This window comes from Zalophus californianus, chromosome 2, assembly GCF_009762305.2.
Source record: "Zalophus californianus isolate mZalCal1 chromosome 2, mZalCal1.pri.v2, whole genome shotgun sequence".
Classification (NCBI taxonomy): domain Eukaryota; kingdom Metazoa; phylum Chordata; class Mammalia; order Carnivora; family Otariidae; genus Zalophus; species Zalophus californianus.
Genome location: NC_045596.1, coordinates 121,007,859 through 121,022,527, shown reverse-complemented (window position 1 = coordinate 121,022,527; position 14,669 = coordinate 121,007,859). Strand labels below are relative to the sequence as shown.

The 14,669-nt window shown below is 36.4% G+C and overlaps 1 protein-coding gene across 4 annotated transcripts in view; it reads left to right on the top strand.

Annotated features, from left to right (window-relative positions):
• ANAPC10 (anaphase promoting complex subunit 10) overlaps positions 1-14,669 on the top strand; it is a 221,523-nt gene that overhangs the window by 16,471 nt on the left and 190,383 nt on the right. For all 4 annotated transcript variants that reach the window (XM_027597815.2, XM_027597814.2, XM_027597812.2 and 1 more), the window contains exon 3: positions 4,815-4,905. In XM_027597815.2, coding sequence (XP_027453616.1) covers positions 4,815-4,905 — 91 coding nt within the window. The remainder of the gene's footprint in view (positions 1-4,814; positions 4,906-14,669) is intronic.

The window sequence follows — 14,669 nt, the reverse complement described above, 5'->3', positions numbered from 1 at the left end:
TTATAATAATGCCTTAGCAAGTGTAAGAATTTGTGTTAAAAGATATGTTTTAGGTGACAATGGCTGTTTTACTCCTAAAGGCAATCTAAGCTGGGCTAGTCAAATGTATCTCATCTATTGATGTGTTAGTCAGCTCTTGCTGCACTCATGGTGTGTAACAAACAACTGTAATCTCTCAGTGCTATATTATAACAACAAAACTTATTTCTTGCTTGGTTATGACTTGGCTCTAGGTTGTGAATTGGGTCCAGGCCTGCTCCATGTGTTCAGGCATGATGTCTTAGTGGGGTGCCAAAATTTAAAAGGCCAAGCCAGACCTTGCAAGCACATTTAAAACCTCTGTTTGGGGGTGCCTGGGTGGCTTGGTCGGTTGAGTGTTCAGCTTTTGATTTTGGCTTAGGTCATGATCTCGGGGTCCTGGGATGAGCGCTACATCAGGCTCCAAGCCTGGTTCAGAGTCTGCTTGTCCCTCTCTTTCCCTCTGCTTCTCCCCCAATTCATGTGCTCCCTCTCTCTCAGTCTCTCTCTCTCTCTCTCAAATAAATAAATAAAATCTTTAAAAATAAATTAAATTAAACCATTGTTTGTGTCACATTGATTCACATTGTGTTGACCAAAACAAGTCTTGGTTAAGCTCCAGTATGACGAGTGCAGAATCAGTTTCTTCCCATGGAGGATGGGTAGAGAAGAGTGGCTATTTACTAAGCAATAACAGTAACTATAGGTGAATGCTGGTTTTCTTTTCCTTAGGGAAGTGGTTCTCATCTGGGGATGATTTTGCCCCATAGGAGACATTTGGTAATGTCTGCAGATGTTTTTGATTGATACAACTGCTGGCATGGGGAGGATTGTGACTGACAGCTAGTGGATAGAGGCCAAAGATGCTGCTAAATATCCTGTAATGCACAGGGCATCCCCTGCCCCTGAAAGAATTATCCAGTGCACACTATCATTAGTGCCCAGGTTGAGAGGACTTGCCATAAAATAGTAGTTCCAAAATTTTAGCATGCATCAGAATCACCTATAGGATTTATTAAAATACAGACTCTCAAAGGGGTTAACTCTGAAAGTTTCTGATGTAGTTCTAGAATTCCTAAATTCCCAGATGATAATGATGCTGCTGGTCCAGGGACCATACTGTGAGAACCACTGCTTTAAGAATCAGTACATCATACAAAAGTTTTTTTCTGGATAATATCATTTGTGTGCTTTATCATGGTACCTGTTAAAGCACTTATCACAAATTGGTCTTTCAGTTCTTTCGTTTGGGCTAGAAGAATCGAGGTATAATACTGAGTGGGAAGCTTTGGAAAAGAAGTTTACTCTATGAGTCATGGCATCGGCACATAAACATATGTTTATAAAATGTTCTGTTTGTGAGATATATTTTGAAGAAGTAGAAGCTGATAATCATACTTAGTACTCCAGAGGTAAAGATTTAGACTGATTGGTTCTTGACGAGATTGCAGAGATTGCACCTACTTAGTTGTACTGTTGTATTTTCCTAAGCAGTATCTCAGAAACAAATTTAAAATGATTAGTCTTGAGTTACAGGACATCTCTTATTCTGGATAAGTTATTCAGGTTTTTTGTTTAATGTTTATTTTGCTTGTTAAGAACAAACACCATCTTATGAAATTCTTTGAGCTCACACAGGTAAAACTGTGAAATGAAGAGAAAAAAACTAGCTAAATAGCTAAAATAAAGTTAGTGTCAAAAGGTCTTTTAATCATAGAACATTTAATGGTGGAGCTCTTAAGGAAAAGTCGTATAACTGAGTTATCTTCTTTTAGGGAGCTCATAAGCTGGTAAGAAGAAAAAGGTATTTAAAACTTAAGAACTCTTTATATTGGTAGCAAAACAACTTTTTATCTTATAACTTGCAGAAGTAAATATTCTGGATTAGCCCTAAAAATAATGTATAAAGAAAGAACAGAAGCATGGTCTAAGGTAGCACTGTCAATAGGAGTGTAATGCAAGTGCATGTGTAATTTGAATTTTTCTAGTAGCTACATTAAAAAGGATAAATTGGTGAAATTAGTTGTAATATGTTTTTAAACCAATGTAAGTAGACTTATTATTAATGAGATATTTTGTATTTCTTACTAGTCTTTAAAAACCAATGTGTATAGCAAATTTAAAGTTGAACTAGCTATATTTCAAGTGTTCAGTAGCCACATGTGGCTAGTGGCTACCATATTGTACAGCACAGATCTAAGAGTTACAGAGTGAGTAATGGAGGAGCTCAGTTTTTGTATTTTAAGAAGATTTTCTTTGGGGCAATAGAAAGCTATTTTTTGAACATTTGCCTTGGTCACAGTCTGAATTCAGACCATCATCACTTGCAATGGCTTACCATGGCTTTCTCCCTTCCTGGCATTGAAGAATCTATCTGAAGACCCTGATCTGATTATTTCCTGATCATATGACTTACCTACTAAAAATTCTTCAGTAGGTTGGTTTATTTTTCAAGACAGTTTATACTTCATCTTTTAGTGCACTAGTCTGTATGATCTGACTCCTTTCATATGTCTCTGACTCATTTCCTGATTTAATCCAATGTGTATAGCCTTAGCTTCCAAAAGGACCTACCTTTGTTTCTGATAGATTCCACTTTTCTTTTCCCATGCCATTACATGTTTTTCTCTTTACTGAATGCTCTTTAACCTTGCTCTTCTACCTCTTTACCTAGCTAACTCCTATTACTACTTCAGAATACAATGCAAAAATTATTTTCTCTGGGAAAACCCCTCTCATTCACTAGTATATACTGTAAAGGCAGCATGTGCAAATTTAAGATACAAATCGCAGACTGGGGAGAGCATATTTGGATCACGTGGAACAGACATGGGGTTAATATCTATAATAGAAGAGTTATAAAGCAATAAAAAGACCAAAGTACAGTGAAAATATAGGAGATTATGAATAGGTATTTTCTATGAGAAAAAATATAAATGGTCAATGAAAGTTTGAAATCTAATTTTTCACCTATCAGGTTAGTAAATATGTGAAAGAATGATTGCATTTTAACATGAGTACACAGCAGAGCTGTCCAACAGAAATTAAAGCAAACCACATATGTAATTTAAAATTATCTAGTACCCATATTAAAATTAAAAAAGGTACAATTAACTTTCATAATTTATTTTGTCTCAGTATGTCCAAAATGATTTTAATATCTAATCAATATAAAAACTTATTAAATAGGGGCGCCTGGGTGGCTCAGTCGTTAAGCGTCTGCCTTCGGCTCAGGTCATGGTCTCAGTGTCCTGGGATGGAGCCCCATGTCGGGCTCCCTGCTCAGCGGGAAGCCTGCTTCTCCCTCTCCCATTCCCCCTGCTTGTGTTCCCGCTCTCGCTGTCTCTCTCTGTCAAATAAATAAATAAAATCTTAAAAAAAAAACGTATTAAATAGATACTTAATGTCTTTATACTATGTCTTCAAAACCTAGTGTAAAGATTTCAGAATACCCTAATTTTTACTAGTTATGTAGAGGAATAGGTGTTTTTGTACATTATTGGTAAAGATGCATTTTGGAGGAGAATTTGGCAATATTTATCAAATTAAAAATTTAAATCACCCAGGGTTCTATTCCTAGAAATCCATCCTCCAGAAATACTAATATGCACTTAAAGATTATAGATAGGTAGATGTTTACTGCAGTGTTGTTTTAACAGGAAAACATTGGAAACAGCCTAAATGTCCTCTAGGGTTTTCGTTAAATAATTATGATATTTCCAGGCAGCGAGATACTGTATAACTTTTAAAAAATGTGGGAGCTGTTTAGGTTAACTGAGTTTTTATATGGGTTAAATAAATATTAATATAATCATGTAAGATACTTAGAATGTGTCTGGCCCATAGTAAATGTGATATCAGTGTTTGCTGCTATTATTATTAATATTATTATTGATACTGAAGAATCTTCTAGATATGTTAAGTGAAAAAGAAATGCAAAGTGTAGAACTTTGTAAGGTATGCCATTATTTGTGTAGAGGGGAAAAAAGATATATGCATTTGCTTATATATGTGTATAGTATCTGTGAAACAGTATGTAAAAAACTGATAATACTGATTATATTTGGAGAGGGAAACTAGATAGTGGGAGGGGGAATAGAGACTTTCCACAATGTTCTTTTTTCTACCTTTGGAATTTGATCCATAATGAATATAGTACTTAGTGAAAAAATTAAAATGTAAATTAAATTTATTTCTCTTAAATATTTTTGAGAAATCCATACTTTACCATTAAGTTATTTCTATAATTAGTATGAATTATAATGATTTTAATCAAGAAAAAATAATACAGGATATTTTTACTTCAGTTATGTAGAATGGCTAGATGATATGAGATTCTGGGCAAATCTAATTTTTGATTAATCAGAAACATTTGGTTTCAAAGTGTGTATGACTTTTGAAAATATTTCTAAGTTGTCCTTCTTGTTGCCATAAGAAAGATATATGGCATATTGGACTTAATAAAATCTGATTTTGCAGGACATGAGGATCATTCTTACTACCACCTTATAGAAAGTGTAAGAAACTGGGTTTGAATATGTGCTGTCTTTAGAGTATATTTAGAAGACATTCTTTAAAAATTAAAGCCAACAACCGAGAACACTTGCCCTAATATAAACTTCTGTGTGCATATTCTAAGAGTTGAGGTCTGGTGAAGAGGATGGAAGAATTCTAGTTAATTTAAATTTTACAGTATTGACCATCCTATCTATCACATTTTCTAGACAAATGTGAATTTTATATTTGGAATATATAGCTCTTTCTTGTTCATGAAAACACTGTCACTTGTGTTTTAGGATTTGGAGTGGATCAATTACGAGATGACAATCTTGAGACTTATTGGCAATCAGATGGCTCCCAGCCTCATTTAGTAAACATCCAATTCAGGTAATACATTTTTGGATTTTTTGATTTGTGTAGGTTAACTGGACAAAGTGATCTATTTTATTTACATAAAATTGAAAGAAATATAGAAATTATAGTGAAATGCACTTAACTCTGGTTTTTATAAGCCTTGAGATTATTTTTCTATTCCTTTAGATTGTGTTTTAAGTTTTCTCAGTCTTGTCTTTTGTGAATTCTTTGTAATACTTTACACAGTTCCTTTTACATAGAGATTTCTTAAATGTACTTTTCATGTGATTTATTTTGGAAAAATATGCTTTGCTTATGACCCAAAGCAATGAATGCCTTCCTTAATGCATTGCATTAACTACAACTGGAGTGATAATAGTAAGTTCTTTAGGTATAGTCTATTCATGTAATTCTCAAATTTGTATTTCCATTTGGAAAAAAAATTATTTTAACCTAGAACCTCTAAGGACATTTTCAGGTTTGAAATGCTTACTTTCTCAGGGAAAGGAAAATTACCATATGGTTTTCAATTGCTTTGAATTTATTGAGATAGATGGAAACCAGCTAACTTGATTATCTTGCCCCACTTATATCATCTATTTTAACTTTTTTTTTTTAAAGATTTAATTTATTTATTTTGACAGAGAGAGAGACAGCGAGAGAGGGAACATAAGCAGGGGGAGTGGGAGAGGGAGAAGCAGGCTCTCCGCGGAGCAGGGAGCCCGATGCGGGGCTTGAACCCAGGACCCTGGGATCATGACCTGAGGCGAAGGCAGACGCTTAATGACTGAGCCACCCAGGCGCCCCTATTTTAACATTTTATAGCGTTGTATTTTTAGTTTGTTTTTCTTTTTAAAAAAGATTTTATTTTTAAGTAATCTCTACACCCAATGTGGGGCTTGAACCACAACCCCAAGATCAAGAGTTGCACGCTAAGTGCCATTTTAGTTTGTTTTTCTCACTGAGGGTACAGATCAACAAATTTCTTTTTTTGTTTTTTAAGATTTATTTATTTATTTATTATATTTTTTTAAGGTTTTATTTATCTATTTGACACAGAGAGACAAAGCGAGAAGAGGGAACACAAGCAAGGGGAGTGGGAGAGGGAGAAGCAGGCTCCCCGCCGAGCAGGAAGCCCGATGTGGGACTCAATCCCAGGACCCCGTGACCACGACCTGAGCCGAAGGCAGACACCCAACGACTGAGCCACCCAGGGGCCCAATTTATTTATTTGAAAGAGAGAGTGTGCAAGCGAGTACACAGAGGGAGAGGGAGAAGTAGACTCCCTGCTGAGCAGGGAGCCCATTGTGGGGCTTGATCCCAGGACCCTGGGATCATGACCTGAGTTGAAGGCAGATGCTTAACTGAGTGAGCCACCCAGGTGCCCCAGATCAGCAAATTTCTTATGAAAAAAACAGATAACAAGCATTTTATGCCTTCTGGGCTATCGGGTCTCTTTTGCGACTACTCAGGCCATTATTGCATGAAAGCAGCCATAGGCAATGCACACTGGCCAAACTTAACTATTCTAATTAAACTTTATCTTAAAGGGGTGCCTGGGTGGCTCAGTCATTAAGCATCTGCCTTCGGCTCAGGTCATGATCCCAGGATTCTGGGATCGAGTCCCGCATCAGGCTCCCTGCTCGGCAGGAAGCCTGCTTCTCCCTCTCCCACTCCCCCTGCTTGTGTTCCCTCTCTTGCTGTCTCTCTCTCTGTCAAATAAATAAATAAAATCTTTAAAAAAGTAAATAAACTTTATCTTAAAAAAGTAGGTGATGGGCAGAGTTCACCCATTGGGTAGTAGTATGCCAATTCTTGTCCTTGTGTACTAAATATGTATATACCAGAAATAAAAACAGCACCTTATATTTTTTAAAGACTTAAAATATCAGATACTTTGCTAAAATGCATTACCCGTTCATTTCATTTAACCTTTACAGCTATTTTTATCCTTATTATTTTATTTTATTTTATTTATTTTATTCTTATTTTTGCAAATTTCAAGAACCACCAGTTCTTTATTGGTGAAAACATGAATCCAAATGGCATGATTGCTCTGCTGGACTACCACGAAGATCGTGTGAACCCATATGTGATTTTCTTTAGGAATGGTTTAGAAATGGAAAAATGCTAACGAATTTGGCTATTACTTTGGGTGTGTCACCTGTTGTCATACCTGGCTGTTGCTTTTCATCCACACAACACCAGGACTTAGACAAATGGGGTGGATGTCATCTTGAGCTCTTCATTTATTTTGACCTTGACTTATTTGGAGCAGGGGCATTGTTTTGTTTTGTTTTAATTTTATTTTATTATGTTATGTTAATCACCATACATTACATCATTAGTTTTTGATGTAGTGTTCCATGATTCATTGTTTGTGTATAACACCCTGTGCCCCATGCAGTACGTGCCCTCTTTAATACCCATCACCGGGCCAACCCATCCCCCCACCCCCCTCCCCTGTAGAACCCTCAGTTTGTTTTTCAGAGTCCATCGTCTCTCATGGTTCTTCTCCCCCTCTGATTTCCCCTGCTTCATTCTTCCCCTCCTGCTGTCTTTTTTTTTTCTTAACATATATTGCATTATTTGTTTCAGAGGTACAGATCTGTGATTCAACAGTCTTACACAATTCACAGCACTCTCCATAGCACATACCCTCCCAATGTCTATCACCCAGCCACCCCATCCCTCCCACCCCCCACCACTCCAGCAGCCAATCTCGTACTTAAAGAAGAGTTCCAAGTACAGTACAGTTTTTTTCCCCCGAATTGTTTCAGAGTAAGTTGCTGATATATGTCTCAACTCTCCAGAATCCTTTCTGTATGTCATTCCTATAAAGAAAGACATTCTCCTACATAACCACAATACATCCTTAGGAAATTAACACTGATATATTTAATTCTACAGCCCCATTCCTGTTCTACCAATTGTGCCAGTAAAGTTGAATCACAGGTTGAATTTGGTTGTCCTTCTCTTTACTCTCCTTTAATCTGGAACATTTCTTCACTTTTTATTTGACTCGGCACTTTTGAAGATTATAGGCCAGTTATTTTAAAGAATGTCCCTTAATTTCCATTTCTTTGATCTTCACGAGTAACTTCAGATTATACATCTTTAGGAAAAGTAGCACAGAAGTGATGTTCTGTGCTTGTCATTCATTGTATCTTACTGTTTGGGATACATGATTTGCATTTTGTCCCATTACTGATGATGTTTACTTCTATTATATGATTAAGGTAGTATCTACCAAACTTCTCCATTGAAAAGTTTCTTTCATTTTATTCAAAATTATTAATATCAGCACGGACTCAGAGTTTACTGTTTTACTTACCTGCTTTAAATCTGTTATTATCATTTGTGTCAGTGCTCAAATTGCCTCAGATTTGGCCAGTGGGAGTCCCCTCCAGTTGACACTATTACCTTTTGATAGTCTCTGTGATTATTGAGCAATTTCTTTTGTTCTGGCACAATATTCTGTGCCCCATTTCTCTAAGATCGGGTGTATTGTAGTGGAGAATAATAGTTAAAAACCAGATCTTGTGAGATGCCTGGATGACTTGGCCGGTTAAGCATCTGACGCTTGATTTCGGCTCAGGTTGTGGTCTCAGGCTTGTGAGATTGAGCCCCACATCTGGCTCCGTGCTCAGCGGGGACTCTGCTCGAGTTTCTCTCTCTCCCTCTCCCCCTCCCCCTCTTGTGCACCCTCTCTCAAATAAATAGATCTAAAAAAAAGAGAGAGAAAGAAACCAGATTGATATATTGAGCACACCCAATACACCCGTTTTTGTATTGGGTGTGCTCATTGCTATGGGATGCTTCTATATCAGAGCCTTCTCAATAAGGGGATATAGGTACATAACATATACACATACATACATAAACATATTTACATCTGTATTTATTTCTCTGTCTTCATACATACACAGATCATAAATTCATACCGACACTTCCAATTCTAATCCAGAGTGAACAGGGTTTAGTCTAGTTTTTTCTCTTTCTATTGATAAACCCCTTCTTCATGAATGAGAACTTGGTTGGTTCTCTTATCCTTCCTTACTTATCTCATTAATCCCCCTGCATGGAAGCAGTCTTCCATTTCTCTCATTGTCCCCTCCCCGACAGGTACCCCTTCACCCCATCTAGGCTCTCAATCTGTCCTGTGCTGTTGTCTTTTCACTCTCTCTGTACTTCCCTATTTGCAGATAACCTGGTCTGGGCCCTGGCATCTTAACATCAGTCACTCCCTTGTGTGGGATGTTCTCTTCAGCTCACTTGGGCTTTGATGTTGCATGCCAGGCCACTTTTCTAACCCTTCTTGGCTCCAGAACCTCACTGCATGGTATAAATGCCCTCTTTTATCCCCCTTTGGGCTTGACACTCCGTAATAGGCTATCTTACAACGTAGATGACTTCTCACTCCACAAAGGCTCTTATATGCTGCATTGGCCCACCTTGTAGTGTGGATGTCTTCATCACCCCACTCAGGCTCTAACACCCCATACCTGGCTGCTCTCCTCTTCAGAAGTTCTGCTCACTTCCATATGGGCTCCAACACTCTGTACTACACTTGCTCCCCTCCCCCGTGTGAATGCACTCCTCACTTTGAACAGCCTCCAATATCCCGTTTTTATGCATGTGCCTGTCTTGCTTGGTTCTTTCTCATAGCTTTAGGATTAAATCATTCAGAAAGGGAAAGCACTTTTTATATAAAAAATAAAGGAGGTTCTTTTTTATATAAAAGTTTTGTATTTCTTAAAGTGGTTTTTAAAATCAAAATGATATTGAATGCTCGTCCCTGTATTAGTGGATAATAAACTATTATATTTCAAATAGATGAAATAATAATAAATTATAATTCTACACTTAATCTGCATCCCTCTGCCCCCCTTTTCCAAAAAAAAATCAAGCTCAAGATGGGAAAGGAGGACAAAGCAAGAAGTGCAAAATATCTTTAGTAATTTTGGTTGACAGTAAATTTAATCTTAGTTAACAGAGTGATGTGGCTGCTAGAAGAACTAATATGACCTTAGGATGCAGTAATGGAAGCATAAAGCCTAGGAAGACCTGTGTATCCTGTTCTACTTTGGCTTTCCCTTCTAACACTGATAAGGAAAGCTAGAATGTGCTCAGAACAAAGGGGTAGAATGATTAGGGAATTGAAAACAACCCATGTAATAAAAAGATTGGGAACATATAGTCTGCTGAAGACTTTGGGGGCTTTCTTTACATAATTGGAGGGATTTATACTTTGTGGAGGATTAGATTTCTTTTGTGTGACCTCATAAGAAAAAACTGTCCAAAAGATGGGAGTTAGACAGAGACCAATTATGGCTTTATAAGGAAAACTTTTAAAAATCAGAACTGATCAAAGATAATGTGATTTACCTATCAGAAAAATTTTGAATCTCGGTATTTACCTGGTACAGATGGTTAGATCATTTGACCCTCTCAGCTCATTTTTAGCCCTATGGGCTTATGATTCTGATATGTCTAATTAAAATACATTATTTTTTACTTTGCCATATGTTCGCTCTGCTACTTTGTGAAATAGCTTTAAATGTTAGAATATTTCTAAATTCAGGAATAGACACACTAGCAACTGAAGTATCATGTAGGGTTCATGCATTCAACATCAATTTTTTTTTAAAGATTTTATTTATTTATTAGAGAGCAATCAAGAGAGAGGGAGCAAGAGAGCATAAGCTGGGGGGAAGCAGAGGGAGAGAGAGAAGCAGACTCCCTGCTGAGCAGGCAGCCCAGCACAGGGCTCCATCCCAGGATGCTGGGATCATGACCTGAGCCCAAGGCAGACACTTAACCAACTGAGCCACCCAGGGGCCCCTCAACATCACTTTTATTTGGAAAACTTTCATATTTCTGTGCTTTTCTTTAGAGGAATGTACTGTTCTACAGCCATGCCAGAAATTTACAAAGAAATAATCTTCATGAAAATTTGAATAAGATTTAAAACTGTTTACCTGTTAAATAAATGAAGAGAAAAGACTCACCCACCAAAAGAGAGACTCTCAGCAGTTAGGGAAAAAATGCTAAGGCAAAGAGGGGGCAGGGTCATATACCCTAAGAAAATGAAATATCCTTTGAGTGGATAATGCTGTAATTAGATGGAAAATAGGGAAGTTTTTTGCCTTTTCTGTTTGTAAAGGCAGTATTCTTGGGAAGAGTTTCAAAATTTGTTCATAATTGTCAAAAAATTAGAGTATAGTTTAATATGGAACATTTAAAGTACACACCAGTTTGAAAGGGTAAGTACTAAAATATTAAGCTGAGCAGGAACAAAATAAAATTTCTGCTTGTGTTTGGTTTGCCTTCATCAAAATTTCTGCAAATTTTATTAAATATGATCTTGCCCTTTTTATCATTATAAAAAATATATGCCATTCATACTTATACACCATTACAATGATTTTCATGTCATGAAGAAATTTATTGAAATAGTAAAGAACAGAAGAATGTTAAGTAAAATACTGAAAGTTATACTGGCTTGTTTTGTTTTGAAGAGAAAGGTTGATAGTTTAACAGTGAGATAAATGATAAATTAAAAAAAATCAGGATTTCCTAGAATCTAGTTGAAGGAGAACATTGGTAGTCATAAATTCCATTATCATTTAAAACATTGAACAAAAAGAACTTTATATATATCAGAATTTCATTCCCTTTTGAGTCTGAATAATATTCTTTTGTATGTATATACCAGATTTTGTTTATCCATTCATCCATCAGTGGATGTTTGGGTTGTTTTCACCTTATGGCTATTGTAAATAATGCTGCTGTGAACATGGGTGTACAAATATCTGTTTGAGTCCTGGCTTTCAGTTATTTTTGTGAATATACTCAGAAGTGGAATTGTCTGATCAGTGGTAATTGTGTTTGATTTTTTGAGTACCACCTTACTGATTTCACAGCAGCTGCACCGTTTTACATCCCCCAACACTGTACAAACATTCCAGTTTCTCCAATCCACACCAACATTTGTTTCCTTTCTTTTCTTTTTCCTTTCCTTTCCTTTCGTTTCATTTCGTTTCCTTTCCTTTCCTTTTCTTTTCCTTCCTTCCTTTTTTTTTTTTATTATAATCATCCTAATGAGTGTGAAGTGCTGTCGCATGGTTTTGACTTCCATTTCTTCAGTGGTTAGTGATGTTGAGCCTCTTTTCATGGGCTTATTGGCCATTTGGTATCTTCTTTGATGAAATGTTTATTCAACTCCTTTGTCTGTTTTTGGGTTGGGTTTTTGTTTTCTTGTTGAGTTTTAGGAGTTCTTTGTATATTCTAGATATTAATCCTTTATCAGATATATGATTTTCTGATATTTACTCCCAGTCTCTGGGTTGCCTTTTCACACAAGTTTTTAATCACAACTTTTTAATTTAATTTAATTTTTTTAAAGATTTTATTTATTTATTTGACAGAGAGAGATAGCGAGAGAGGAAACACAAGCAGGGGGAGTGGGAGAGGGAGAAGCAGGCTTCCCTCTGATCAGGGACTGACACGGGCTCGATCCCAGGACTCTGGGATCGTGACCTGAGCTGAAGGCAAACACTTAACGATTGAGCCACCCAGGTGCCCACAAGTTTTTAATTTTAATTTGTGTATTTTACACATTGTGCTTTTGGTGTTATATCTCTTCAATTAGTTTTTAAGTCTTTTTTAAATGTATTTTTCGTTCTGAGTTATTAATATTTTGTTGAAGAATTTTATGTTTCTATTCATAAGGGATATTGGCTTATCATTTCTGTTTATTATTCTTAGTCTAATTTTGTTATTGGATAATACTGGCCCCATAAATAATGAATTGGAAAATGTTTCCTCCTCTGTTGTCTAAGAGCTCAAGTAAAATTTCTATTATTTCTTCCTCAGATGTTTGATGAAATTCGCCATTTAAACCATCTATTCCCAGCATTTGCTTTGTGTGAAGTTTTTTTTTATAGTCTTATTTCTTTAATTTATTTTCTGTTTTATCTTGAATCAGTTTTGAAAATTTGTGTTTTTAAAAGAATTTGTTTCATTTTATCTAAATTAATTTATTGATGAGTTGTTTCTGATATTCAATTATTTAATTTCTTTTGGAACTGTAGTAATATCTTTTCTTTTATACCTGGTATTGATAACTTTTATCATTTCTCTTTTTGGTGTCTCTGGTCAGACTGGCTAGAGATTTATCAATTTTACTAATCTTTTTTATTGTTGCTTGTTTCAAGTATTTAAATTCTAGTTAGTTATTGTATGGTGTAATATTGGTTTCAGGAATAGAATTTAGTGATTCATTACTTATATATAACACCCAGTGCTCATCACAAGTGCCCTCCTTAATACCCATCATCCATTTAGCCCATCCCCCACCCACTTCCCCTCCATCACTCCTCAGTTTGTTCTCTATAGTTAAGAGTCCCTTATGGCTTGCTTCCCTCTCCTTTTGCCCCCTTCCCTTATGTTCATCATTTTTGTTTCTTAAATTCTACGTATGAGTGAAATCATATGGTATTTGTCTTTCTCTGATTGACTTGTTTTGCTTAGCATAATACACTTAAGCTCCATCCACTTTGTTGCAAATGGCAAGATTTCATTCTTTTTGATGGCTGAGTAATATTCCATCGTGTGTGTGTGTGTGTGTGTGTGTGTGTGTGTGTGTGTGTGTGTGTGTGTATTTATCTATCTATGCCAAATCTTTTTTATTGTAGTTTTATAAAGTTTTTATTTAAAATGAATTAATTAACATATAGTGTATTATTAGTTTCAGAAGTAGAATTTAGTGATTCATCAATTGCATATAACACCCAATACTCGTTATTTCAAGTGCCCTTCTTAATACCCATCACCCAGTTAACCCATCCCCTCACCCACCTCCCCTCCAACAGCCCTCAATTTGTTTCCTATAGTTAAGTGTTTCTTATGGTTTGTCTCCCTCTCTGATTTCGTCTTATTTTATTTTTCCCTCCTGTCCCCTGTGTTCATCTGTTATGTTTCTTAAATTCCACATATGAGTGAAATCATGTGATAATTGTCTTTCTCTGATTGACATATTTTGGTTAGCATAATACCCACTAGTTCCATCCATATCATTGCAAAAGGTAAGATTTCATTTGTTTTGATGGCTGAGTAATATTCCATTGTATATACACAACACATCTTCTTTATCCATTCATCTGTCGATGGACATCTGGGCTCTTTCCATATTTTGGCTATTGTGGACATTGTTGCTATAAACATTGAGGTACAGGTACCCTGTGTTTGTATTTTTTTTTTTTTTAGATTTTATTTATTTATTTGTCAGAGAGATAGAGAGAGTGAGCACAAGCAGGGGGAATGACAGGCAGAGGGAGAAGCAGGCTCCCCGCTGAGCAAGGAGCCCGATGTAGGACTTGATCCCAGGACCCTGGGATCATGACCTGAGCCAAAGGCAGACGCTTAACCAACTGAGCCATCCAGGTGTCCCACTATGTTTGTATCCTTTGGATAAATACCTAGTAGTGCAATTGCTGGGTCATAGGGTAGCTCTATTTTCAGCTTTTTGAGGAACCTCCATACTGTTTTCCAGAGTGGCTGTACTAGCTTGCATTTTCACCAACAGTGTAAGAATGTTCCCCTTTCTCCACATCCTCACCAACATCTGTTGTTTCCTGACTTGTTAATTTTAGCCAGTCTGACTGGTGTGAGGTAGGATCTCATTGTGGTTTTTTGACTTGTATTTCCCTGATGCCGAGTGATGTTGAGCATTTTTTCATGTGTCTGTTGGCCATTTGTATGTCTTCTTTGCAGAAATGTCTGTTCATGTCTTC